At 39.9% G+C, this 25702-nt stretch overlaps 1 protein-coding gene across 3 annotated transcripts in view; it reads left to right on the top strand.

The window, feature by feature from the left end:
- CCDC191 (coiled-coil domain containing 191) overlaps positions 1-25702 on the top strand; it is a 97755-nt gene that overhangs the window by 23893 nt on the left and 48160 nt on the right. For all 3 annotated transcript variants that reach the window (XM_060417855.1, XM_012094732.4, XM_012094753.4), the window contains 2 exons: positions 13230-13420; positions 23028-23274. In XM_060417855.1, coding sequence (XP_060273838.1) covers positions 13230-13420; positions 23028-23274 — 438 coding nt within the window. The remainder of the gene's footprint in view (positions 1-13229; positions 13421-23027; positions 23275-25702) is intronic.

The raw sequence follows: 25702 nt of genomic DNA, 5'->3' as shown, positions 1-25702 counted from the left end.
CAGAGGGTTGACTGTATATGTTTCCTAAAGTGCTAGGTATGAATTCTAGATACATATAAAGAGTTTTACAAAATTAGTGGCCTACTGAAACAAATCACTCAACTTTTAAAGGGTCAGATGGTATATTTAAAAATGAGACAATAAATGATCTATACTTTGCCACAGACTCTGCTTGATTTGAACATATATTTTTGAGTCTTCATTTTGAAATAATTTTAGACATGCAGAAAAATTGCAAAAAAAATAGTACATGGAGTTCCTGAATACCCTTCACCCAGCTTTCCTCAATGTTAACATCTTATGTAACCATAGTACAATTACCAAAACTAGGAAATTAACATTGGTAAAATGCCAGTAAGTACAATCAGCAAGACTTATTAGAATGTCACCTATTTTCCCACCAATGTCCTTTTTCCGCTTTAGGACTTCATTTGTAATTTCATGTTGAAGTTGCTTGCTGTATCTCCTTAGTCTCCTCCTGTTTGTGGTCATTCTCCAGACTTCCCTTCTCTTTTATGACTGACATTTTTGAAGAGTACTGGTCAGGTATTTTGTAGAATGCCTCTCAATTTGAGGTTTTCCGAAGCTCTTCTTAGATTGAGATTATGCATTATTGGTGATAATGCAATAAGAAATGATCCTGATCCGCTCTCAGTATAATATCAGTTCAGTTCAGTTCAGTCGCTCAGTTGTGTCTGACTCTTTGCAACCCCATGAACCGCAGCACGCCAGGCCTCCCTGTCCATCACCAACTCCTGGAATTCACTCAAACTTATGTTCATTGAGTCGGTGATGCCACCCAACTATCTAATCCTCCGTCATCCCCTTCTTCTCCTACCCTCAATCTTTCCCAGCATCAGGGTCTTTTCAAATAAGTCAGCTCTTCACATCAGGTGGCCAAAGTATTGCAGTTTCAGCTTCAGCATCAGTCTTTCCTATGAACACCCAGGACTGATCTCCTTTAGGATGGACTGGTTGGATCTCCTTGCAGTCCAAGGGACTCTCAAGAGTCTTCTCCAACACCACAGTTCAAAAGCATCAATTCTTCAGAGTTCAGCTTTCTTTATAGTCAAACTCTCACATCCATACATGACCACAGGAAAAACCATAGCCTTGACTAGATGGACATTTGTTGGCAAAGTAATGTCTCTGCTTTTTAATATGCTGTCTAGGTTGGTCATAACTTTTCTTCCAAGGAGTAAGTGTCTCTTAATTTCATGGTTGCAGTCACCATCTGCAGTGATTTTGGAGCCCCCCAAAATAAAGTCAGCCAGTTTCCACTGTTTCCCTATCTATTTGCCATGAAATGATAGGACCGGATGCCATGATCTTCAAGCCAACTTTTTCTCCTCTTTCACTTTCATCAAGAGGCTCTTTAGTTCTTCTTCACTTTCTGCCATAAGGGTGGTGTCGTCTGCATATATGAGGTTATTGATATTTCTCCTGGCAATCTTGTGCCTCTTCCAGCCTAGCATTTCTCATGATGTACTCTGCATATAAGTTAAATAAGCAGTGTGACAATATACAGCTTGACATACTCCTTTTCCTATTTGGAACCAGTCTGTTGTTCCATGTCCAGTTCTAACTGTTGCTTCCTGACCTGCATATCGGTTTCTCAAGAGGCAGGTCAGGTGGTCTGTATTCCCATCTCTTTCAGAATTTTCCACAGTTTATTGTGATCCACGCAGTCAAAGGCTTTGGCATAGTCAATAAAGCAGAAATAGATGTTTTTCTGGAACTCTCTTGGGGTACGTAATCTTTGTTTTTGTTTTTGGCTGTGCCATGTGGCTTGTGGGATCTTAGTTCTTCAATGTGGGATTCAACCCAGGCCCTCAGCAGTGAGAGCATCTAGTCCTAACTCCTGGACTGCCAGGGAACTCCACATAATGTTAATATGTCTTATTACTGTTGATGTTAACCTCAGTCACTTAAGATTGTGTTTGCTGGGTTTCTCCACTGTAAAGTTACCATGTTTTCCTTTGTAATTCATATCTTAGAGGAAATATTGTGAAACTATGCAAGTATTGTTTATCCTTAAACTTTCACTTACTGATTTTAGCATTCATTGTAACTTACCTGTAACAATAATTTATGTGGTAGTTGTCTAAGGATGATTTTGTATTTCCCTCATCTTTTCTCCATTTATTCATTTAGATTCTTCTAGAAGGGAAAACTGTCCCTTCTTCCCCATTTATTTGTTTACTCATTTTTTCAGTTACCTATCTGTATCAGTATGGACTTGAGGATATTTGCTTGATCCTTTGGATTATATTCTAATATTATTATTTACTTTGTTTTCCAAATTATTCTAATCTTGGCCATGGGAACTCATTCTGGTTGATTCCTTTGCCCTTTCAAAATCCTTTCTTTCTGGCACCATAGGATATTCCAAGCTCATGTTATACTTTCCCTGCCCTAACTCTGGAACCAACCACTTCTACTTGGAACCCTACTTCCATTTGTTGGAGAATATTTAGAAACCGAGATCTGGTTACTAGCTGTGCTTACTGCATGTTTTCTGGACCCTCTTGGCAGACAGATTTGGGAAATTGATGTACATATACTAACCTACATATACACACACATTATATTTTTTTCTGTGTCTGTCTATGTGTATGCACACTAAAATCCACTAGTTCATACTGAAACATCCAGTTCTGGTACAACAGCACAGAGGACATGTTCTTCTTCCCTTCCTTTTTTGTAACTTTTTCCGTATCTATCTGTCTGTATATTAAAATAATTGTAATAACTTCAACCCTAATCCAGCATCATAGGTTTCAGTGTAGCCTCCCCCCTTGCTTATTTATGCCTGGAAATTATTATCTAAAATATATTATTTAGCCCTTGTTGTTGTCATTCAGTCACTGAGTCGTGTCTGCCTCTTTAAAACCCATGGACTGCAGCATGTCAGATTTTCGTGTCCTTCACTAACTCTCGGAGTTTATTCAAACTCATGTCCATTGAGTCAGGGATGCCATCCAACCATCTCATCGTCCGTCGCCCTCTTCCCCTCCTGCCCTCAATTTTTCTCAGCATCAGGCTCTTTTCCAGTGAGTTGGCTCTTCACGTCAGGTGGCCAAAATATTGGAGCTTAGCTTTAGCAGCAGTCCTTCCAATGAATATTTGGGGTTGCTTTCCTTTAGGATTGACTGGTTTGATTTCTGTGCAATCCAAGGGACTCTGAGGAGTCTTCTCCAGCACAGTTCGAAAGCATCAATTATTTTAAACTGTTTTATTTGTAAATTGTTTTATTTTAAATTATTTAAACTATTTGTCCTAGTATACTATAAAAGTAGTTTTAGAATTGGTAACCTATACTTCTGTGGAAACAAATTTACTGGCTACTGTGTATATGTATACAGCTATTTTTGTTTTCAGCCTTATTCAGCCAAAATTGTTTTCCAAAGTTACCTAGGTTGGTTCTTTTCTTCCCCTTCCCCTTTCATATGATTATGTTATTCATGTGCTTTATTGTCAGTGAACCTCTTAATTTCGATTGTTCAGTGGATGTAGGTAAAACTGAGACATGGGGGAAAACCCACTGACCAGACTCTTCAGGCTTTTACATAGACTTGACGGGAAACAGAACGGCCCCTGGTAAGCGCCGGCAGAGTTAGCAGGTCCTCTGGGCTCATTATGTTGGTCCCAATCCATGTTCATAGCGTGGCTCTGAAGGAGCCTAAAGCTGCCCTTGGGTAATGAAACTTGGATACTCAGCAGCCTAAATATGACCACAATATAAAAAGGGGGAAAATGCCTACCTGGCTTGCAGCGAGCAGAGAGATAGCAGGAAGCTCTTGTCAGTACCCTCCGAACGGTTCACTAGCACAAACTCAACAGCAAGCTAAGTAATTTGCAGGAAGACTTCAAAGAATCTGTTTCTCAGGGTTGCTCTAGTTCAGGCTCTTTTAACTCCTATATTCTTTGTGCTTTGACTCTGGCTTCTGTTTGTCAGACAATTTCTTAACATCACATTTGGGCCATATTATTTAATAGGAGACTCTGAGAGAAACAGAGCAGGCTGTCTTACCAATACACAAGCTCAGGGGTAGCACTGTTCATACCTCTTTCCCACCCATTTTAGTACCAGGTCTTTTTATGTTGTCAAAACACTTACTTTTATATAGAAACTTTGTACTTCTACCCTACCCTACTTTCTCTTTGATCTTACAGTGAAATCTCTTGGGGAGATTCAGCAATCCATGTGTCATTGCTAATTAGCAGAAACAACAAGGGATTAACTATGAAATTCTTACACTGTTTAGCAAGTGCCCTTCTTAATTCTCACCCTGTTCTGAAATGCATTTTATGTTTTCTTCAGATAAGCAAATCTGTGATCCTTCCTGCATGTAAAAGTTGAAGAAAACAAAGGATGGGGTGACACTCACTAAATCTTAAATCTAGGGGCGAGGGTTTTGGTTTGTTTATTTAAGTAACTCTGTTAGAGGATAAGATAATAAAGACCTAAAGGAGGCATCATCAACGTTATGGTTGTGACATGAGTTCAGTTCAGTTCAGCCGCTCAGTCGTGTCCGACTCTTTGTGACCCCATGGGCTGCAGCACGCCAGGCCTCCCTGTCCATCACCAACTCCTGGAGCTTACTCAAACTCATGTCCATCGAGTCAGTGATGCCATCCAGCCATCTCATCCTCTGTCGTCCCTTCTCCTCCTGCCTTCAGTCTTTCCCATTGTCAGGGTCTTTTCTAATTAGTCAGCTCTTCACATCAGGTGGCCAGAGTATTGCAGTTTCAGCTTCAACATCATTCCTTCCAATGAACACCCAGGACTGATCTCCTTTAGGATGGACTGGTTGGATCTCCTTGCAGTCCAAGGGACTCTCAAGAGTCTTCTCCAACACCACAGTTCAAAAGCATCAATTCTTCAAAGTTCAGCTTTCTTTATAGTCCAACTCTCACATCCATACATGACCACTGGAAAAACCATGGTCTTGACTAGATGGACCTTTGTTGGCAAAGTAATGTCTCTGCTTTTGAATATGCTATCTAGGTTGGTCATAACTTTCCTTCCAAGGAGCAAGCGTCTTTTAATTTCATGGCTGCAGTCACCATCTGCAGTGATTTTGGAGCCCAAAAAGATAAAAGTCTCTCACTGTTTCCCCATCTATTTGCCATGAAGTGATGGGGCGAGATGCGATGTTCTTAGTTTTCTGAATGTTGAGTTTTAAGCCAACATTTTTACTTTCCTCTTTCACTTTCATCAAGAGGCTCTTTAATTATTCTTCACTTTCTGCCATAAGGGTGGTGTCATCTGCATATCTGAGGTTATTGATATTTCTCCCGGCAAATTCTCATGATGTACTCTGCACATAAGTTAAATAAGCAGGGAGACAAGATACAGCCTGATGTACTCCTTTCCTGATTTAGAACCAGTCTGTTGTTCCATGTCCAGTTCTAACTGTTGCTTCTTACCTGCATACAGATTTCTCAGGAGGCAGGTCAGGTGGTCTGATATTCCCATCTCTTTCAGAATTTTCCACAGTCTGTAGTGATCGACACAGTCAAAGGCATAGTCAATACAACAGAAGTAGATGTTTTTCTGGAACTCTCTTGCTTTTTCTATGATCCAATGGATGTTGGCAATTTGATCTCTGGTTCCTATGCCCTTTCTAAATCCAGCTTGAACATCTGAAAGTTCACGGTCCATGTACTGTTGAAGCCTGGCTTGGAGAATTTTGAGCATACTAGCGTGATATGAGTACAATTGTGTGATAGTTTGACCTTTCTTTGGGACTAGAATGAAAACTGACCTTTTCCAGTCCTGTGGCCACTGCTGAGTTTTCCAAATTTGCTGGCATATTGAGTGCAGCACTTTCACAGCATCATCTTTTAGGATTTGAAATAGCTCAACTGGAATTCCATCACCTCCACTACCTTTGTTCCTAGTGATGCTTCCTAAGGCCCTCTTGACTTCGCATTCCAGGATGCCTGGCTCTAGGTGGGTGATCTGGCTCTAGGTGGCGTGATAATCATGCCATCGTGATTATCTGGGTCATGAAGATCTTTTTTGTACAGTTCTTCTGTGTATTCTTGCCACCTCTTCTTAATATCTTCTGCTTCTGTCAGGTCCATACCATTTCTGTCCGTTATTGTTCCCGTCTTTGCATGAAATGTCCCCTTGGTATCACTTAATTTTCTTGAAGAGATCTCTAGTCTTTCCCATTGTAATGTTTTCCTCTGTTTCTTTGCATTGATCACTGAGAAAGGCTTTCTTATCTCTCCTTGCTATTCTTTGGAATTCTCTGTTAAAATGGGCATGACTTTTCTTTTCTTTTTTGTCTTTCGCTTCTCTTTTCACAGCTATTTGTAAGTCCTCCTCAGACAACCATTTTTGCCTTTTTGCACTTCTTTTTCTTGGGTATGGTCTTGATCACTGCCTCCTGTACAATGTAGGTAAGAACCTCATTTATACATCATGATTCCTTCCCAGAGATCTTATTTTTGCAGGACTGCCTACATAACACTGAAACACCACCATTTCTGAACTGAAACATAGCAATTGCTTTTCTCCTCTCAATAATGTTGTCTTATGTTTGGAGAAGGAAATGAAAGAAAAGCCTTTTTACATATAAAACTGCAAAGTAAGAGAAATGTTGGGCACACACATGAAGAATATTGGAATTCATGTAACTTTTCTCTGTTATTACCAAGGATAGCATGTGGTGTGCATTTTAGGACATCTTTGAAGCATTATTATGTATTACTTTATATAGGCACTCAGTGGAAAATTTCTAAATAAAATTTTGTTGGTATTAGTAAAGAGGCTATGTGTTTAGTTGTTACTGTACTCTTTACTCTCACCTCTCACAGAAGGGACAGGGCGAGAGCCAGTTTACCAAAACATTGCAATGGTGTTTTGCTTTTCAAAATGCCATTTTGATCCAAGAGGTTCCAATTCAGAAGCATGTGATTTTTTTAAAAAATCTTTTTAAAAATGCTGATTAGATTCTGCTTTTAAAAAAGTTAAGAGTCTTTGGCATAAATGAAGCCCATTCTCTAAATTATACCGAGTAGAATAGCTTTTTCCCCTGAACACTAGACATTTCAGGTGAGTATTTATAAGGATCTTAAGAACCATATGGGTGAGGACAAATGACTTCACATCATTGTCTTCTGTCAGACAACACGAGGTGGATCCAGCATTTGTCTAATATATTCTGAGGTAAACCGTACTTTTGGTTGTAGTTGCCAGGGGTTGGGGGTGGGGGGACTCAGTGATGCTAGGGTGGGGAGAATGGGCAGGGAGGAGAGACTGGTAGAAGAGGGAAGAAGGTTTAGAAGGGCATGAAAGAGAAGATGATGGGGAGTGGTAGCTCAGCCTTCTCTAAAGACATGAGGTTATGAAAATTGGTCCAGGCTTTGTTGGGAAAGGAGCCCTAGCCTAGTGAAGAGTCAGCTTATGGACTGTGCTATGTCATTCGTTAAAAGATCCCAAAGTGTTTTATTGGTTAAAAATGTAATATGATGAGACTAAGCAAGTGCTTTCTGAAATTCTGCTACTTCTGCAGTGAAACTGAATTAGATAATTGCAGCAATATTATTGATTGAAACTTCTTAGAAGAATTAAGAAGAATTTACAAAATGTCCTTGTGTTAGTAATACATATTGATGCATTTGTGGGTGAAATGATACAATGTCTGATGTCTGGAATTTATTTTTAAATTCCAGAAGAAGCTGACTGAGGGGGTTTATTCTTGTATTCTGCTTTTGGATGTTTGTCAAATTTCTGTCATAAAGTGGGTTTTTTTCTTCTTTTGAAGTTTAAAAGTGAAGGGGAAAAAATTAAACACAGAAGTAAAATGACATCACAGCTTTCAGTCCATAACAAAAGTACCTTTTGTCTGTAGCCACTGTGAGCATTTCACATAGCACTGGCTGTCAAAGTTTAGGCTTTTCCATGAAACCCAACAGCAAATCCAGGTCTTAGCACTGAGTGCTGAAAACTGATCTTTTTTTCATTGATGTATTTATGTAGTTATAAGAGTGTATGTGTTCAGGGGTCGGGGGGACACAACGATTTTCTCAAATCAGGAGTAAGATGGGATATAGGGGACAGTTTTTCAGTGCTGTATCATCAAGATTCAACAACACATTAAAAGATCATATACCTTTTAATGATCAAGTGGGGTTTATCCCAGGGATTCAAGGTTTCTTCAACATATGCAGATCAATCATTGTGATACACCATATGAATAAATTGCAAGGTCCTCCTCTCCACCTTTCAGGCACTTTTTAGTGTCTGTGGGGTCCTCCCCCTCAAGATAGTGGTCCTCCAAAAGGAAAAGAGATACGGAGGATTGCTTTCTTGTATAGTGTTAGGATGTCTGTTTCTTTGGGCCTGGCAGCAGCCAAGAGTCAGCTGAGCCCTTTATTTCTAACCTTCGGTCCTTGGTTGGCTCCCCTAGACCACTAGTTGCACCACAGTTAGTTCCATTCAGCAAAAATAAATTGTAAACTTGTTGACATTTTTGTCCTCTTTACAATTCATTGTTTATTTTTCCATGACTGAGAATTTTGATGCAATTATCACTGAGCTTTCTGACAAAAGGGAAATAGCAGAGGAATTCTGATGAGTTACCCACTTCATTAATCAGAACAAGCATCTCTAGTGACAGGGTTAGAATTACAATGAAGATTAGATAGCAAATTGCTGTTCCACCTAACGTCAATCATTCCCAGTGACAGCGGTGTGATTACACTTCAGGGAAGAGCTTTTCTTGCCAACAAAAGGAGGGCAACTCCAGTGCAGGTAATAAATTTAGCAGAGTGAGCTGTCATTTCTTCTCTTGAGTGGAATCCTTAATGACTGAATGATGTTTTGTAGAAGATTTTGAAAGAAGAAAAGCATTTCACTTAAAAACTTTCTAAATTTCACTTTGTAGTTGTTCAGTCACTCAGTCATGTCCACCTCTTTGCAACCCCATGGACTGCAGCATGCCAGTCCTTCGCTATCCTGTCCTTCACTTTCCCTGTCCTTCACTATCTCCCGGAGTGTGCTCAGACTCATGTCCATTGAGTAAGTGATGCCATCCAACCATCTCATCCTCTATTGCCCATTTCTCCTCCTGCCCTGAGTCTTTTCCAAGATCAGGGTCTTTTCCAGTGAGTCAGCTCTTGGCATCAGGTGGCCAAAGTATTGGAGCTTCAGCACTAGCCCTTCCAATGAATATTCAGAGTTGACCACCTTTAGGAGTGACTGGTTTGATCTCCTCGCTGACCACAGGACTGTCAAGAGTCTTTCCCAACACCACAGCTCAAAAGCATCAGTTTTTCGGCACTCAGCCTTCTTTACGGTCCAACTCTCACATCCGTACATGACTACCGGAAAAACCATAGCTTTGACTAGATGGACCTTTGTGACATAGATATTTCTTTGCTTTTTAATACACTGTCTAGATTTGCTTTTCTTCCAGGGAGCAAGTATCTGTTAATTTCATGGCTGCAGTCACTGTCCACAGTGAGTTTTGTGCCCAAGAAAATAAAATCTGCCATTGTTTTCACTTTTTCCCCATATGTTTGCCATGAAGTAATGCGACCAGATACCATGATCTTTGTTTTTTGAATGTTGTTTTAAGCCAGCTTTTTCACTCTCTTTCACCCTCATCAAGAGATTCTTTAGTTGTTCTTCACTTTCTGCCATTAGAGTGGTATTGCTTGCATATCTGAAGTTATTGATATTTCTTCCAGCAATCTTGATTCCAGCTTGTGATTCATCCAGCCCATCACTTCCCATGATGTCCTCTGCATAAAAGTTAAATAAGCAGGGTGGCAATTTTGATGTACTCTGTTCCCAATTTTGAACTCACTTTGTCATATTTTATTTTAAACATGGGGCTTCCCTGGGAGCTCAGTCTAAAGAGTCTGCCTGCAGTGCAGGTAGATATGTACTTAGGAGCAGTTCTTCCCACAGTGATTTTCAGCATTTTATTTACCTGTAACAAGTCTTAATTATCACCACAACTGTAAAAAAGAGATGTTAGAAGTTAGTAAAAGAGAAAATGACATTATTTGAGAATCTATTAGAAATAAAAACATGGTGCAGAAATAAATGAGCTAGGTAAGAAACAGAGGGAGATAGGACTAGTTGTCTGCCTCGTTCAAACATGGTTCTCTGGCTTAAGCAGAATCTGTTCCTTTTCCAACCAGCTTTGGTTTTAAGTAATAGTTCTTGTTTCAAAGAGCAAAGGGATAGAGCCCTTCTGTAGTTCCAGAGTAGAGAACTGTAGAGGAGAAGCAGGCCTGAGCACTGTGGGGACTCTGCTTGGGGGAGCGTAATAGGAAGGGTAAGTAGATGGCGACTGTCAGCTGTGGCACTTCTTGTCTGTCCTCAGTAAGAACAGAGTGCTAGCATCTTGTCCCAGAGCAGACAGAACCAAGACTTTTTTCCTCTCTCAAATATTTTCTTCCAAGCACATTTTTGGGACTCCTGTTTGTCTAAATAATGTTTACTGTGAATCAAGTATAACTAAGTGACTATTGATTCATACTTTTATTTTTTTTTAATTTAAATGGGATTGCTGGATTGCTCTTTGTAGTAGACAGGGATAAAAACCAAGGGCAAGGTGATTTCAAGAAAGCAGTTACTGTATGAGTATGTCACTTTGCTGCTATTAACTTCTGTGTAGTGAAACTGAATTACAGACCTTCAGAACTGATCATTTTGCTCTCAAAGTCTAAACTTAAGTATTTTTGAAGAAATATTAATATATTGACTATGGCATTTACAAATTCAAATTTTCCCCCTCTTAAATTCACATTTGCTAGCAGTGCTTTTCTACTGAGGTAAGTGATATATCAAATTCTTTCTCTTTCAGTATAAAAAAAGCAAATAATTTGCTCGTCCTCTTTAAAAGAATTTTTGCCTGGTATATTAGGGTCATCAGAATGCCTGAATGGTTTCATTTTAGCCTTAGGTATTCCATGAACTCTTCACTTTGTGAATTTAGCCATTATCCCCTTTCAATTTGAAGTTTGCCTTGGTAAGGTAAATCATAATATCTGAAGTCTATTTTGTAATGATGGTCTATGAGTTAATAAAATTGTACATGTGAAATGCTTTGAATTTTACAGAGAGAAAGAATGTGGAAATCCAAGAAGGACACTCTTAATAGTGCTATTATCATCAAGGTGGATTATGTTTGCACTATTTCATTGTTAGAAATATTCCAGGAGTTAAAATTAGAGATAGTTACCTATATATAGAATATTTCATCAAGTCTCTTAAGAAACTCTTAAATGAATCTGAAAATAGATATGATATTTTCTTTAGACTACAGTGCGCAAGTTAACACTATTTTTTTCATGCTGTATTTTCTGGGATAGATAAATAATAATCAAAAAACATACCCCCTCAACAGGCAGCTGTGCATCTTTTCCTTATTATGACTAAAAATGTATCTTATGTTCAGAGAATTTCCCTTCATTCATTCTGTTCTTCCTCCCTGTTCTCTTACTTTCTCCATCCTTCCTGTTTTTCTTTCCATGGAGTCTAAGGTGAAAGTCTAGAAAAATCTGTCCTTGTTTGACATAATGGAGAAGGAACAAGGACTTTTTAAAGACTTTTGTGGTTTCTCCTAATGGAAAATTATTAAAAAAAAAACAAGATTTTTTAGTCTGTCTAAATGAGAATATAATTGGTTTCTTTTGTGGGAACTATTTCAGGCCAAATGAGCTATTCTAGGAATTCCAGCCTATGCTCGCCTATGCTATTTGTCTTTAAGTTATATACCCTCTCTCCTTATAACCTCACAATGCAGAGATTATATCATAAAAAAAACTTGTTCAGAATCCTGAAATTCAAACACTGTGGGTGCTTACTAAATGTTGAAATAGTGAAGGATAAGTATTTTTAAAGAGAAAGAAGCAATAAATAGGGCCAACCCTGGTATGGCCACCAAGTTCTTAATGCTGGTCGCTAGGCATCTCTTGGACCTCCCAGAGTCACTTTCTATGCAGTTACTTATCTATGCAGTGCCCCCCACATGTGGTACAGGGCTTCCCTGGGGGCTCAGACAGTAAAGAATTCACCTTCAGTGCAGGAGACCTGGGCTTGATCCTTGAGTTGGGAAGATCCCCTGGAGAAGGGCGTGGCTACCCACTCCAGTATTCTTACCTGGAGAATTCCACGGACAGAGGAGCCTGGTGGGCTACAGTCCATGGCATCTCAGAGTCAGACATGACTGAGCAACTGAGCATGCACATGTGGGCACTCTCAGATCTGCCAGGCCCTTCTCGAGAGGCTCACAGCCTTGTGAAGACTGGTATCAGGTGACTGTAATATAGTATGAGGACTGCTTTGACTAGAAAGCAGAGGTTGCTCTGGCAACCCAGGGGAAGAGTACTTACATGTGGGGAGAGTGATTGGTAATAGGAGGGCTTCCCGAGAGAGGTGACTTCTGAAGTCATCAGGCAAAGAGAGGGCATAAAAGGACAGAGAAATTAATATGACCATAAATGGGGAAGTGCAAAAACAGTGTGGTTGGTATAAGGCCAAGAACTGAAAGTAATTTGATGAAGTAGGAGCATAAAATGTGAAAATAGAAGATGTAGGTCTTAGCCTGGGACCCTAAGTACTCCTCTGGAGACATCCTTAGGGTCAGTAGACCTTATCTGATTTGTTGTCAGATACATATAATGGAAGACTGCAAGCAGCCTGGGTATCTAGTTTCTCTTGGAGTGCTCACCAAAAGCACTGGTGAGCTTGCTTTTGGTGAGCGGTCATGTGGTCATGGTCAGTGGTAGCTCAGCTGAAGCCATTTTTAGCTGTCTTGTTCTGAGGCACCAGAAACTGCATTCCATGCTATGGGATCTCCTGTGTTCATTTGTGTAGAACATCAGTGATGTTCCCGGTTGGCATGTAAGCCCCAAGACAGTCTGGCACAGGAGATCTATTGTAAGCAGACCTTTCAAGTCTCCCAAATAGGCCTCTTAACTTAGATCTTAGTTGTGACAGCTCCTCCAGCTCTACGTAGGATTAGTGCCTTAAGACAAGAGTTAAATATTTTAGTAATAGCTTAAGTCATGAGGCTGATAGTGCCTTAGCTGCAAGACTTGAGTGTTTCTCATCATTTTTGGCATAAAGCAATTGTCTGTTCCCCTTCCATCAAGTTCCTAGATTTGTTAAAGTATGAGGGGGGAATCTGAGGAGAGGGTTCCCATCAGTAGATATTAGAAACCCTAGCACTGATTTTCCAATGTTTCCATTGCAGTGTCAAAAACGGTATTTCTCTGCCTGGCACAAGCTGATTCTTGATCATAGGATTAAGCTGGGGAAAGCTGGGACCCTGTCCGACTGGAAGTTGCAACTGAAGGTCCTGCGGGCCTGGAGAGACTACACAAGATCCCAGAAGTTGGGGCGGGAGACTCAAGCTATAGAAAATTACCTTAGAGAAGAAAACAGGTACTATTATATGTATTAATACCATGAATTATATGCCATGAAAATGTATATGTAGGACATATGTTTATGTTTCTATGTTTATGTAGGACATCTTTCCTCCTGAAGAACCCAAAAATAAGCTCTAAAAATGCTGTTCACTGGAATCATCTCATTTACATTTAAAATATATCACTGTTTTTCTCTGTTAAATTCCAAACTGGAAAATTTTAACTGAACATTATAAGCAAAAAAATTTGGATTAAAATATACAAATGTACATGGTTTTCTTTCTTTTTAAGGAAGTTAGTATTATGCTTTTTCCCTTGTCCTTTGACATAGTAGCATTGCACCCTGGACCATCTTACAATTTAGGAGACAGATGTTAGCTTATGTGCTAGTAATTTTCATTGATAGAAATCACTGTCCTCACACAGAATGTTAATTACAGACATAGGGAAAGAACATCCATTTGGGAGAGCAAACCTTGCAAGAATGATTTCTCCCACTTCCCCGCACCTTATTTAGAGGTTTTTGACACCTTTATATCAGTTCCCTCTTAGACTTGTGAATGACACAGAATTTATCTTCAAAGAAAACTTTCTTTTGCTCTATCAACTTTAAATATGTTTTCTTCTTTTGATTTCCAAGCTCAACTTTGCCTTCTTGAACCAAAATCATAGATGTAGAAGGAACCATTTGTTTATTGGTGAGAAAAGCTGGAGGGAGCAGTTCATGGTCTTAGGTTTAATCACTTCTCAACCAGCGATTCTGTTGTTCATTCTGGGTGGAAAATTGGATGAATCGTATGTGAAAGTATCGTCATGTATTGATAGAAGGGAGTGTCATTGCTGGAGTTGTGCATCCCCGTGGCAGCATCAGGCCTTGGGGTGGGTACATAGGAGCCTGACGCATGACCCCTTGTCCTCTAAGAACTCAGTTTTGTGGGGAAGATGAAATCTAGAAATAGTACAGGTGTGGACTAGCATTATATACTTTGTAATGTATCTCCTTTGGCTGTTGAGAACCTACTAGAGGGAAGTAACTGAGGAGGCTCCTACAGAATATCAGTTCAGTTCAGTTCAGTTGCTCAGTCATGTCCGACTCTTTGCGACCCCATGAATCGCAGCACACCAGGCCTCCCTGTCCATCACCAGCTCCCGGAGTTCACTCAGACTCACGTTCATCAAGTCAGTGATGCCATCCAGCCATCTCATCCTCGGTCATCCTCTTCTTCTCCTGCCCCCAATCCCTCCCAGCATCAAAGTCTTTTCCAATGAGTCAACTCTTCGCATGAGGTGGCCAAAGTACTGGCGTTTCAGCTTTAGCATCATTCCTTCCAAAGAAATCCCAGGGTTGATCTCCTTCAGAGTGGACTGGTTGGATCTCCTTGCAGTCCAAGGGACTCTCAAGAGTCTTCTCCAACACCACAGTTCAAAAGCATCAATTCTCCGGAGCTCAGCCTTCTTCACAGTCCAACTCTCATATCCATACATGACCACAGGAAAAACCATAGCCTTGACTAGACGGACCTTAGTCGGCAAAGTAATGTCTCTGCTTTTGAATATGCCATCTAGGTTGGTCATAACTTTTCTTCCAAGGAGTAAGCATCTTTTAATTTCATGGCTACAGTCACCATCTGCAGTGATTTTGGAGCCCAGAAAAATAAAGTCAGCCACTGTTTCCACTGTTTCTCCATCTATTTCCCATGAAGTGATGGGACCAGATGCCTGATCTTCGTTTTCTGAATGTTGAGCTTTAAGCCAACTTTTTCACTCTCCTCTTTCACTTTCATCAAGAGGCTTTTTAGTTCCTCTTCACTTTCTGCCATAAGGGTGGTATCATCTGCATATCTGAGGTTATTGATATTTCTCCCAGCAATCTTGACTCCAGCTTGTGTTTCTTCTAGTCCAGCATTTCTCATGATGTACTCTGCATATAAGTTCAATAAGCAGGGTGACAATATACAGCCTTGACGTACTCCTTTTCCTATTTGGAACCAGTCTGTTGTTCCATGTCCAGTTCTAACTGTTGCTTCCTGGCCTGCATACAGATTTCTCAAGAGGCAGGTCAGGTGGTCTGGTATTCTGATCTCTTTAAGAATTTTCCACAGTTTATTGTGATCCACACAGTCAAAGGCTTTGGCATAGTCAATAAAACAGAAATAGATGTTTTTCTGGAACTCTCTTGCTTTTTCCATGATCCAGCAGATGTTGGCAATTTGATCTCTGGTTCCTCTGCCTTTTCTAAAACCAGCTTGAACATCAGGAAGTTCACGGTTCATGTATTGCTGAAGCCTGGCTTGGAGAATTTTGAGCATTACTTTACTAGTGTGTGAGATGAGTGCAATTGTGTGGTAGTTTGAGCATTCTTTGGCATTGCCTTTCTTTGTGATTGGAATGAAAACTGACCTTTTCCAGTCCTGTGGCCACTGCTGAGTTTTCCCAATTTGCTGGCATATTGAGTGCAGCACTTTCACAGCATCATCTTTCAGGATTTGAAACAGCTCTACTGGAATTCCATCACCTCCACTAGCTTTGTTCATAGTGATGCTTTCTGAGGCCCACTTGACTTCACATTCCAAGATGTCTGGCTCTAGATGAGTGATCACACCATCGTGATTATCCAGGTCGTGAAGATCCTTTTTGTACAGTTCTGTGTATTCTTGCCACCTCTTCTTAATATCTTCTGCTTCTGTTAGGTCCATACCATTTCTGTCCTTTATTGAGCCCATCTTTGCATGAAATGTTCCCTTGGTATCTCTAATTTTCTTGAAGAGATCTCTGGTCTTTCCCATTCTGTTCTTTTCCTCTATTTCTTTGCATTTATCGCTGAAGAAGGCTTTCTTATCTCTTCTTGCTATTCTTTGGAACTCTGCATTCAGATGCTTATATCTTTCCTTGTCTCCTTGGCTTTTCGCTTCGCTTCTTTTCACAGCTATTTGTAAGGCTTCCCCAGACAGCCATTTTGCTTTTTTGCATTTCTTTTCCATGGGGATGGTCTTGGTCCCTATCTCCTGTACAATGTCACGCACCTCATTCCATAGTTCATCAGGCACTCTATCTGTCAGATCTAGGCCCTTAAATCTATTTCTCACTTCCACTGTATAATCATAAGGGATTTCATTTAGGTCATACCTGAATGGTCTAGTGGTTTTCCATGCTTTCTTCAATTTAAGTCTGAATTTGGTAATAAGGAGTTCATGGTCTGAGCCACAATCAGCTCCTGATCTTGTTTTTATTGACTGTATAGAGCTTCTCCATCTTTTGCTGCAGAGAATATAATCAATCAGGAAGGGCTTTATCAAGAAGATGGGTCTTAAGTTGGATTCTGTATGCGGTTAGTGGGATGTTCCTAAGTAGAAGTAGGGAGTGAGATGATGGCATGAAACGTGGCTGGAAATAATCAAGCCTGTGGTTGTCAAGTTCATCAACTTGTGAAAGGTCTTAAATGGTAAGACAAGGAGTTTAGGCATTCTTTGGTAAATAAAGGTGAATGCCTGAAGACTTTTAAGCAGTATGGTGACTTAGACAATTTTCCTTTCCTACAGTATGCTAAGGGAATATCTTCAGTGTGGGGAAGGAGCATTTTACAATTTACTTCTAAATTTTGAGGACCCAGTGATGGACCAAAGAATTGGGTGGATTTGTTGGATAAAAAAGGGAAGGAAATTAGAGGTGTTGCAAAGGGGAAACATCATGAGTGAGGGGGTAACAGGAGTGGAAACTAAGATGTTAAAGTTCAGAGTGGTCTGTGAAATTTACATGCCAGAAGAAGAAACCTATAGAAGAAAAATCTGAACAACTTGAGATTCCATTCCAATTAAGCTATTTAAAATGAAAGCACTAGATGGGGATTTCATAATAGCATAATGTGCCAATTTTTTTTAAGATCTTCTTAGAACTTCTTGTCTCATATCTGTGAATTATTTTCAAATGTCTATTTTTAAATGCTCAGCACAGATACTACATTTTTTTTAAGTGTCAGAGTTAGAAAATATTTAACTTATAATAATTTTTTTTACTATGAACCTTTACAGCAAGAAACTCTTCGAGTAGGAAGATAGCTCAAGGAGTATCATTTTACAGATTGCAAAAGTAAGGCACAGAAAGGATGAACAACTCTGTCAGGGTCATAAAGCGTCAAGTAGCCCATCCAAGACTAGAGCCTGGTCCTTTGGATGCTGAGTCAGATGCTTTTTCCTATACTGTGCTGCTCCTAGTTAAAGAAAATCTAGGTGACGGCTCCCTAAGACAATCATGTATTTCTGGTATATCGCCGTTGACTCTAGATGGTTGCAGGTGTGAAACCAGGGCAGTAATTAAGAAATAACAAGTCAAGCTAGAAATATAGAAAAGGAGCCACACTGTCCTTCATGTTGCTTTCCTACAAATCCCTGGCACTCTGCATGTTCTTCACTCTAGAGATTGCGTTAGGAAATTTTTGGGTGATTTTGCGCAAAGAAGTTTCGGTTATTAGAAGTGGAGAAAAAAGCTCAAAGGTAGCTACTACAAGCAGAAACCAAGAAGTGTCAGTGGGACTAAGGGTGTCAGGAGAGCCAGGATCCCCTTGCCATGCTTGTCAGAGTTTCTCCCAGTTCCTCTGTGAATGCTAAATATGTAACTGATGAATAATAGGTGAGCCAGTGGAGGAATGAAGAACTCGGTTGCTTCCTCTTCTGTAATTTAACTCCATACATTTTCAAGCATTTTTCCCCTAAATAGTGGGATCAAAGGGTAGAGCACATTTATTGTAAATGGGTTACTCATTATAGAAATTAAACTCTTACCAGAGTGACGGAACATCGGTGATTCTTTAGCCCATTCACCTGGACGTGAAAGTCATGTGTTGTGTCTGTTTCTCAGATCTCAGCTGTGTCCTGAGGCTCCAGCTCTTGAATCCACATTTGTTTGCCACTCGGGCTTTCCTCTTACTGGCCTGTCCCCCTTGCAGGGCCCAGCATTTGGGGCTTCTTTCTCTGCCTTCCTTCCTTTCTGTTCTTCCCACTTTCTCTCTGGAGCAACAACAAATCCCTCTCTTCTCATTCCTGATTCAGTCACCTTCTTTTCTTACTGAGCCTGTGCTCAGAGTCTCACTCATTCATATATTTCTCCTGAAAGATACTCCTTTTTCTAAAGGTTTATTTTCTAAATTTTCTTAAAAATTCCCTAATAGGAATTTTTGTCTTTTTCCTTTTAAAAGTAGTTTTGATGTATATAGAATGTCAGTACAATATTGTAATAAAATTGGAACATTGACAGATATTCCCAAACTCTTAACTAAGGATTTAGCCGCTCAGGTAATACAACGAAATGGTGGCACACAACACTGTTAGACCCTCGGCCGTGGTGGTACTGGACTTGAACTGTATTTTTAATTTCTTTAGCATATTCACTTATGAAAATTGGCTTCAGATCTTCCATTCCTCCTCTCCACCATATTCCTTCCATTTATAGCCAGTCTGGACACATTGGAAAGAAGCAGGGCTTGTTTTTAACATTCTCTCCCCACCCTTCCTGAGCCTACTCTCCCGATTCCTCAGTTCTTTCCTGAGAAGCATCTCTGTCCTTCCCTTACTAATCTCCACAGTATCCTCAACCCTGCCTTCTCTTGAACAAGTGCTTTGGGCCTTTCCTGGACCAGGCTTTCATCTCTCTTCCCTGTGTCCCTCTAGCCCCTCCTACTCCGTCTCTGTACTCCTCAATTTGATGTTATCCCTCCTAAGAAACTTACACTTTAATAGGCAGTGTCTGGGAACAGTGCCCAGAATGTCAGTGATGGGGACTGGGGAGTGCAGTGGCAGGCCCTTTGTCATCCTTCAAACCGTGACATTGATTCATTCACTCATTCATTTATTCTGTCTGATAGCATGTATTCGCTCACCTGGTCAGCTTTACTGATGCTTACTGTATACTAGACTCTTTCTTAAGTACCTGCAGAGGAACTAAAAAGAGTGTTGAACATTCTTGCCTTTTAGGAGTTTTCAATCTAAGTGGGAAAGTTAAAAATTTACCCAAATACTAAAAATAATTGCAACAGAAGGCGCAATAAGATAAAAAACTTAGGAATGACATAGACTTGGCTATCATGCATTGCAGTCCCCCAAGCAGCTTTTTAAAAATAGGAACTCTTGGGTCCCATCTTTTGAGAGAGATAGATCATGACTAAGTAGAAGAGAGCATTTTTCAGTTTCGGGGAAAACTGGTAAGCCGGTACATACTCAGCTTGTGTGGGGACAGGCTGGGGTGAACCCGCCAGGCTAGCCAGGTGGGGGAAGGCAGAACTGACAGGAGACTGCCAGTCCCCATTTCTGACCCTCCTGATTTCAGCGTGCTGTAGGGCAGTCATTTATGAGGCATCTCTGTTAATCACGGTCCATTGCCCTTCCCCCATGCTCATCTTGGTATCCATTTGAGAGGCTAGAAATTACGTGGCATCCAAAGCTGGTAAAGCTCCTAGTATGTCTGCCAGAGAGGCAGGAGGACCAGCCAGACTTGGCCTGGCTGGCTCACTTTAAATCTCTTTAAAGTAGAGCTGTGTTAACTTGCATGTTTTCCCTGGAGGGGGCTACCTGGTGTATTTCGGAATGCATTAGCTTATGCATTCCTGTTCCTGCTGAACCCGCTCATCCCAAATGCAGCTGTTTGCATCATTGCTATTTTTGTGTTCTGCATCAGATTTCAGCACTCTTATCAGATCACTAGCATATGGTTATTTATTTATCATTTCTCACTTCCTTTTAAAAAACTCACTTTTTAGATATCTAATAGTCTTGTCCTTAGATAGTGCTGTTACCTTACACATGCATGTGTTCTATATGTTCAGGTTCTTTTTAAAATTTAATTACATCTTTAAAAACAGACTCCTGTGTGATGGGCTGTATAGGGCTTGTTGTTGTTAGAGTGACACTACTTTTGAAGAGGAATCTGAGACACTTTCAGTTGCTTGCCCAGGGTCCTCTATCTAGTTAGTGTTCTTCTGACTACTGTGTTTTAGATCAACAGCTACGTAGCATTTGAGGTGTTGATTCTGAGCAGCCTGGTTCATTTTTAAATTCCTATTTGGACCTATTACATTTTATATACTTAGTTCTTTGGAGACAGCCTTTCTCTGCATTTGTTAAATAATTATAATGATCAATTTATATACTCTTGTCAGAAATTCCCTGATTTTACCTTGGAAACATTGGGACAGGATCCATAAAGGGCCTCGTCATTTTATGTTTATTTGGGAACTGTGGAACCATTTCTTTGGGTTAGCATGCTGAAGTAAATCACATCTGATTGAGCTTTTAAGAAGTGATTTTTCAGTTTCAGAAATATTTATGCTTTTAGTATCATCATTTTAAAGGTATAAAAATGGGCTTGTCTGCAAAAGTGTCACTCTGCTGAAGGGAACCACAGGGGAGCAAGAGCAGAACCAGCCTTGTCTCTGGATCCCTGGCTTCTGTGTTCCTACCATTTCCCACAAACCCAAGTACATCCTCGAATCCCTGCATTATCACAATAGGGAAAGCTCTAAACACAGTAATAAGCATGCATTTTCAACCCACTTTTTTTTTTTAACTCTTTAGTTTTTTGTTATATTTCCAGAAGTATTTTTCTCTTTGCCTTTTCATACTATCCAGATAACCCCTCTCTTTGACAGTCAAGAGTCCAGTACAGCTTTTAGTTGTTTATGCTATAAAAACATGAGATATCAGGTAAACTTCACACTTCTTCATGCCCAGATTGATGGAAATCAAATTTTACATTAATTAGACAGAGCACATACATCTTCTAGCCTGTGGAAGTTTACGATTTCCACTCACTTGAGTAAAATGCCATCGGGTGTTTTGTTTGTTTCATTATTTAGACGTTGAAATTTTTTGAGCTTTGCTCTTACCTGCATTGCTACCCGATTTATTAGTCTTATTTCTTTTAAAATTTTTATTTCGAGGTCATTCAGTCTTAGATCCTTTCTTTTTTTCTATCAAAGTAAAATATCATATATAAATGTTTATTACCATATTGTATTTTTACTATAGAAACCATCAGTCAATCACCAAGTATTTTTTATCTATCATTGCATTAGAAAGAAATAATTATATATAATGAAATATGCCGTTGGCAGAATTGCTGTTAGCATTTATCCTAAATGCTATTATTTCAATCAACATTACTCTAATTGGTTATTTCACCCAACTCCTCTGACATATGTTAAATTCTGTGACTCTCGAGTAGTCTTTCAAACTAATGGTTTTAACTCATTAATAGCTCCTAAAATCAGCCTCAAGACAAGGTATGTTTTTTAAAAAATAGAATAGATTAGAAAAGAAACATTGGAGTACATATCTGGTAGTAAGGGTAAATATCCTTTGACAAAACTTTTGTTTCAATTATATATACTTTGTTTCATACACACATACACACATAAGCTTATATTGAAATCATGGTGTAACACTTTTTCTTAGTGTAGGTGTCAGTCACAGAAGGTTTAAAAGTCACTTTCAGCATTTAAGACCTGTAGAAATGTTCTTCTGACTCATTGGCTTAAAATGTTACGATTTTTTTTGATATGACCCCAAAAAGTCCATGAGGAGGGTTAAGTGTTATATATGTTTAACAGAAGTGGATATGCAAATAGTGCTGTAGAGAACTTATTCAAGTCACCTTTACAAGGTAAAATTAAGTAGATATCTAAACAGTATTAGATTTTAAATCTCAAAATGGACCCTGGTTGTGACATAAGTTCCAAGCTCTACAGCTCCCTTCTTCAGAGACGATAATCATCCACTTATAGACTGACCTCAGAGACCTCTATGCTTGAATTGTCACCTGGCTATCACCAAAATGTCTCCAAATTATGGGCCCCTTTGGGAGGGGAATGTAGCTGGCAGTTCCCAACTCCACTCAGTCATGTGCCCTAACATCATGAAGTTTTCAGGAATCAAAAGGAGCTCTTCCTTAGGAAGAGAGTGCACCAGACCCCCTACTAGGTTGTGAGTGAGCTCTGTGGGAGCAAGTGCCTTGTGTATTCCCTTCACATACTTCTAGTGCTAACAAGCATCTGCACAAGGGGGTCCTTCATTCATGCAGTTTATGGCTTTGGGAAATGAGTCCTTCTCTTCAGAGATCCTTTCCCTGACCAAGTCCTTCCACAAGGTTCATGTTGATTTTTATGTCTTATACTTAACTGATTATCGACAGTTCACTTGTTAAGTTTCGTCCCTTTCTCCTTCTCCCAAACCTGTCTTCCTTAGATTTGCAAGTATAGTTGAATATCTCCCTCATGCATTCATATATTTGTAAAAGTAGTTACCTGAATACCTGTTCTTTCTGCTCCTTCCCCTCCAAAACCTCTCAGAAACTATATTATGGTAATAAAAAAATTTAGTAAGTCTTTGTGGTATGACAGAACAGAACAGTCCCTCTTTCTTCTGAGGCAGTGCCTTGAGGTGTCGTTGCCTTCTTTGAGCACAGCCTTTGCACTGGGGAATTTTATAAAATGACTCCTTTGAGCTTAAATAAAAGAACAAACTGGAGCTATGATGTAGCATCTCTAGAACTCCTTTGGACTTGTATTTCATTTATATTATCAACTAAAAAGCAGTAAATGGCTTCTTTTTTAATGGAAGTGCTTTGTTGCTTAGAAAACAACAGCTGGCCACTGAGTATAACCGGAAACAAGTTCTCCAACACCATTTTACAGAATGGCAGCGTTGGCATCGTGCAGAGATCCTAAAGAGAGAACTGGCCGTAACAAAGGAGGAAACCAGGAAGAAAATGAATGAGCTGCTGGAGGCAGCATCACTAGGGAAACTCAGCGCAAATGTGTCATCAAGCATCAGTCTGCTTGAGGAGGCAACGGCTATGGAGGATCCACCTAGAAATGGACAGGTAAGATGTTTCTCCTTTGCTTAGTCTTCCTGCTTATTACATACTTGGGATTTAGCTTTGTCCTTGTTTAGCCTGGGCTATTCAGTTGATAAAGAGTCCACCTGCATTGCAGGAGACCCCAGTTCAATTCCTGGGTCAGGAGGTTCCCCTGGAGAAGGGATAGGCTACCCACTCCAGCATTCTTGGGCTTCCCTAGTGGCTCAGTGGTAAAGACTCTGCCTGCAGTGTGGGAGACTAGGTTCAATCCCTGGGTTGGTAAGATCCCTTGGAGGAGGGCATGGCAACCCACTCCAGTATTTTTGCCTGGAGAATTCCCATCAGAGGAGCCTGACGGGCTACAGTCCTTGGGGTTGCAAAGAGTGGGACACGACTGAGGGACTAAACACAGCACAGTACAGCCTGGACTATGCTGTTGTCAGATTTCCTGGGCCGTCTAAAAGATGAGAGCTGCTGCAGTGAACGAAGGTTGTCTTTCGGTCAGTGTTGACTTTCTTGAAATGAGTCTTCTTTTATAATCACGTATAAACTTTGGAATAGTTGAAATTTGGTAGAGATGTAATACAGACAGGGAATTTAAAATAACTAAGAGAAAAATTCCATCCAAGAACAGATGTATAAAGCATTGTTTAGAATTCCTAAACCTCTTATTTGATTATCAGACATTTCCTTTGTAAATGAGCTTGTGATTTATAAGAGGAGAATGTTTAGTTTTAATTTTCCTAATAAGAATTCATATGTATTAATTGTAGCAATTGGCAGGAGAAAATGACAAAAAGGAAAAAGAAATGAATGTATATATAAAACAGAAACGGATTCACAGAGAAAAAGTAAAAAATAGGAAAAAGAAAAAATAGGCAATAATTCCATCATTTAGAGATAACCACTTGCCAGGTGGTGCTAGTGGTAAAGAACCTGCCTGCCAGTGTACGAGAGGCAGGAGACACAGGTTTGATCCCTGGGTCAGGAAGATCCCCTGGAGGAGGAACCACCTCCTATTGGCAACCCACTCCAGTATTCTTGTCTGGAAAATTCCGTGGACAGAGGAGCCTGGCTGGCTACAGTCCATGGGATCATAAAGAATCGGACATGACAGAGACTACACACACACACCAATAACATGTTGAAGTATATAGCTGGGTCTTTTCTCTATTTAAGCATATGCAAATTGTTCTCTTTAATGCTATTTAGCTTTTAAATTTTCTTCAGTCAAGCCATTGATTCCAGTACTCTTGCCTGGAATATCCCATGGGTGGAGGAGCCTGGTAGGCTGTAGTCCATGGGGTTGTGAAGAGTTGGACACGACTGAGCGACTTCACTTTCACTTTTCACTTTCATGCATTGGAGAAGGAAATGGCAACCCACTCCAGTGTTTTTGCCTGGAGAATCCCAGGGACGGGGAAGCCTGGTGGGCTGCCGTCTATGGGGTCACACAGAGTTGGACACAACTGAAGCGACTTAGCAGCAGCAGCAACGATAACCCTGTATGCGAGACGGCAAAAGAGACACAGATGTATAGAACAGACTTTTGGACTCTGTGGGAGAAGGAGAGGGTGGGATGAGTAGGGAGAATGGCATTGAAACATGTATATCATATAAGAAACGAATTGTCAGTCCAGGTTCAATGCAGGATACAGGATGCTCGGGGCTGGTGCACTGGGATGACCCAGAGGGATGGTATGGGGAGGGAGGTGAGAGGGGGGTTCAGAATGGGGAACACGTGTACACCCGTGGTGGATTCATGTTGATGTATGGCAAAACGATTACAATATTGTAAAGTAATTAGCCTCCAATTAAAATAAATAAATTTAAATTTTAAAAAAAAGGAAAAAAGTCATTGAAGATATCTAATTTGCCATAATACAGGAAAAGGAAAGCCTAGTTGATTTACGATATTTTATTAGTGTCAGGTATATAACACAAGTGATTCAGTTATATATACATATTTTTCAGATTATTTTCCATTATAGGTTATTGTAAGATAATTGAATATAGTTCCTTGTGCCCTTGTTGATATCTCTTTTATACATAGTAGTTTGTATCCGTTAATCCCCTTCTCCTAATTTATCTCTCCCATTCCCCTTTCCCCTTTGGTAACTGTAAGTTTGCTTTCTGTGTCTATGAATCTGTTTCCATTTTGTGTATACATTCATTTGTATTGTTTTTTAGACTTGATACATAAATGATATCACATATTTGTCTTTCCCTGTCTGACTTCAGTTAGTATGATATTATCTAGGTCCCTGTTGCTGCAAACAGCAGTATTTCATTCTTTTTTATGGCTGAGTAATCGTCTGCTGTGTTTATATACATCACATCTTCTTAAACCAGTTGTCTGTTGATAGGCACTTGAGTTGTTTCCAGGTCTTGGTTGCTGTAAATAGTGTTGCTGTGTTAATTTTTTAAGGAAACTCTGTACTGTTTTCCACAG

Source organism: Ovis aries, chromosome 1, assembly GCF_016772045.2.
Source record: "Ovis aries strain OAR_USU_Benz2616 breed Rambouillet chromosome 1, ARS-UI_Ramb_v3.0, whole genome shotgun sequence".
In the NCBI taxonomy this organism is placed as follows: domain Eukaryota; kingdom Metazoa; phylum Chordata; class Mammalia; order Artiodactyla; family Bovidae; genus Ovis; species Ovis aries.
This window is presented reverse-complemented; position numbering and strand designations above follow the sequence as displayed.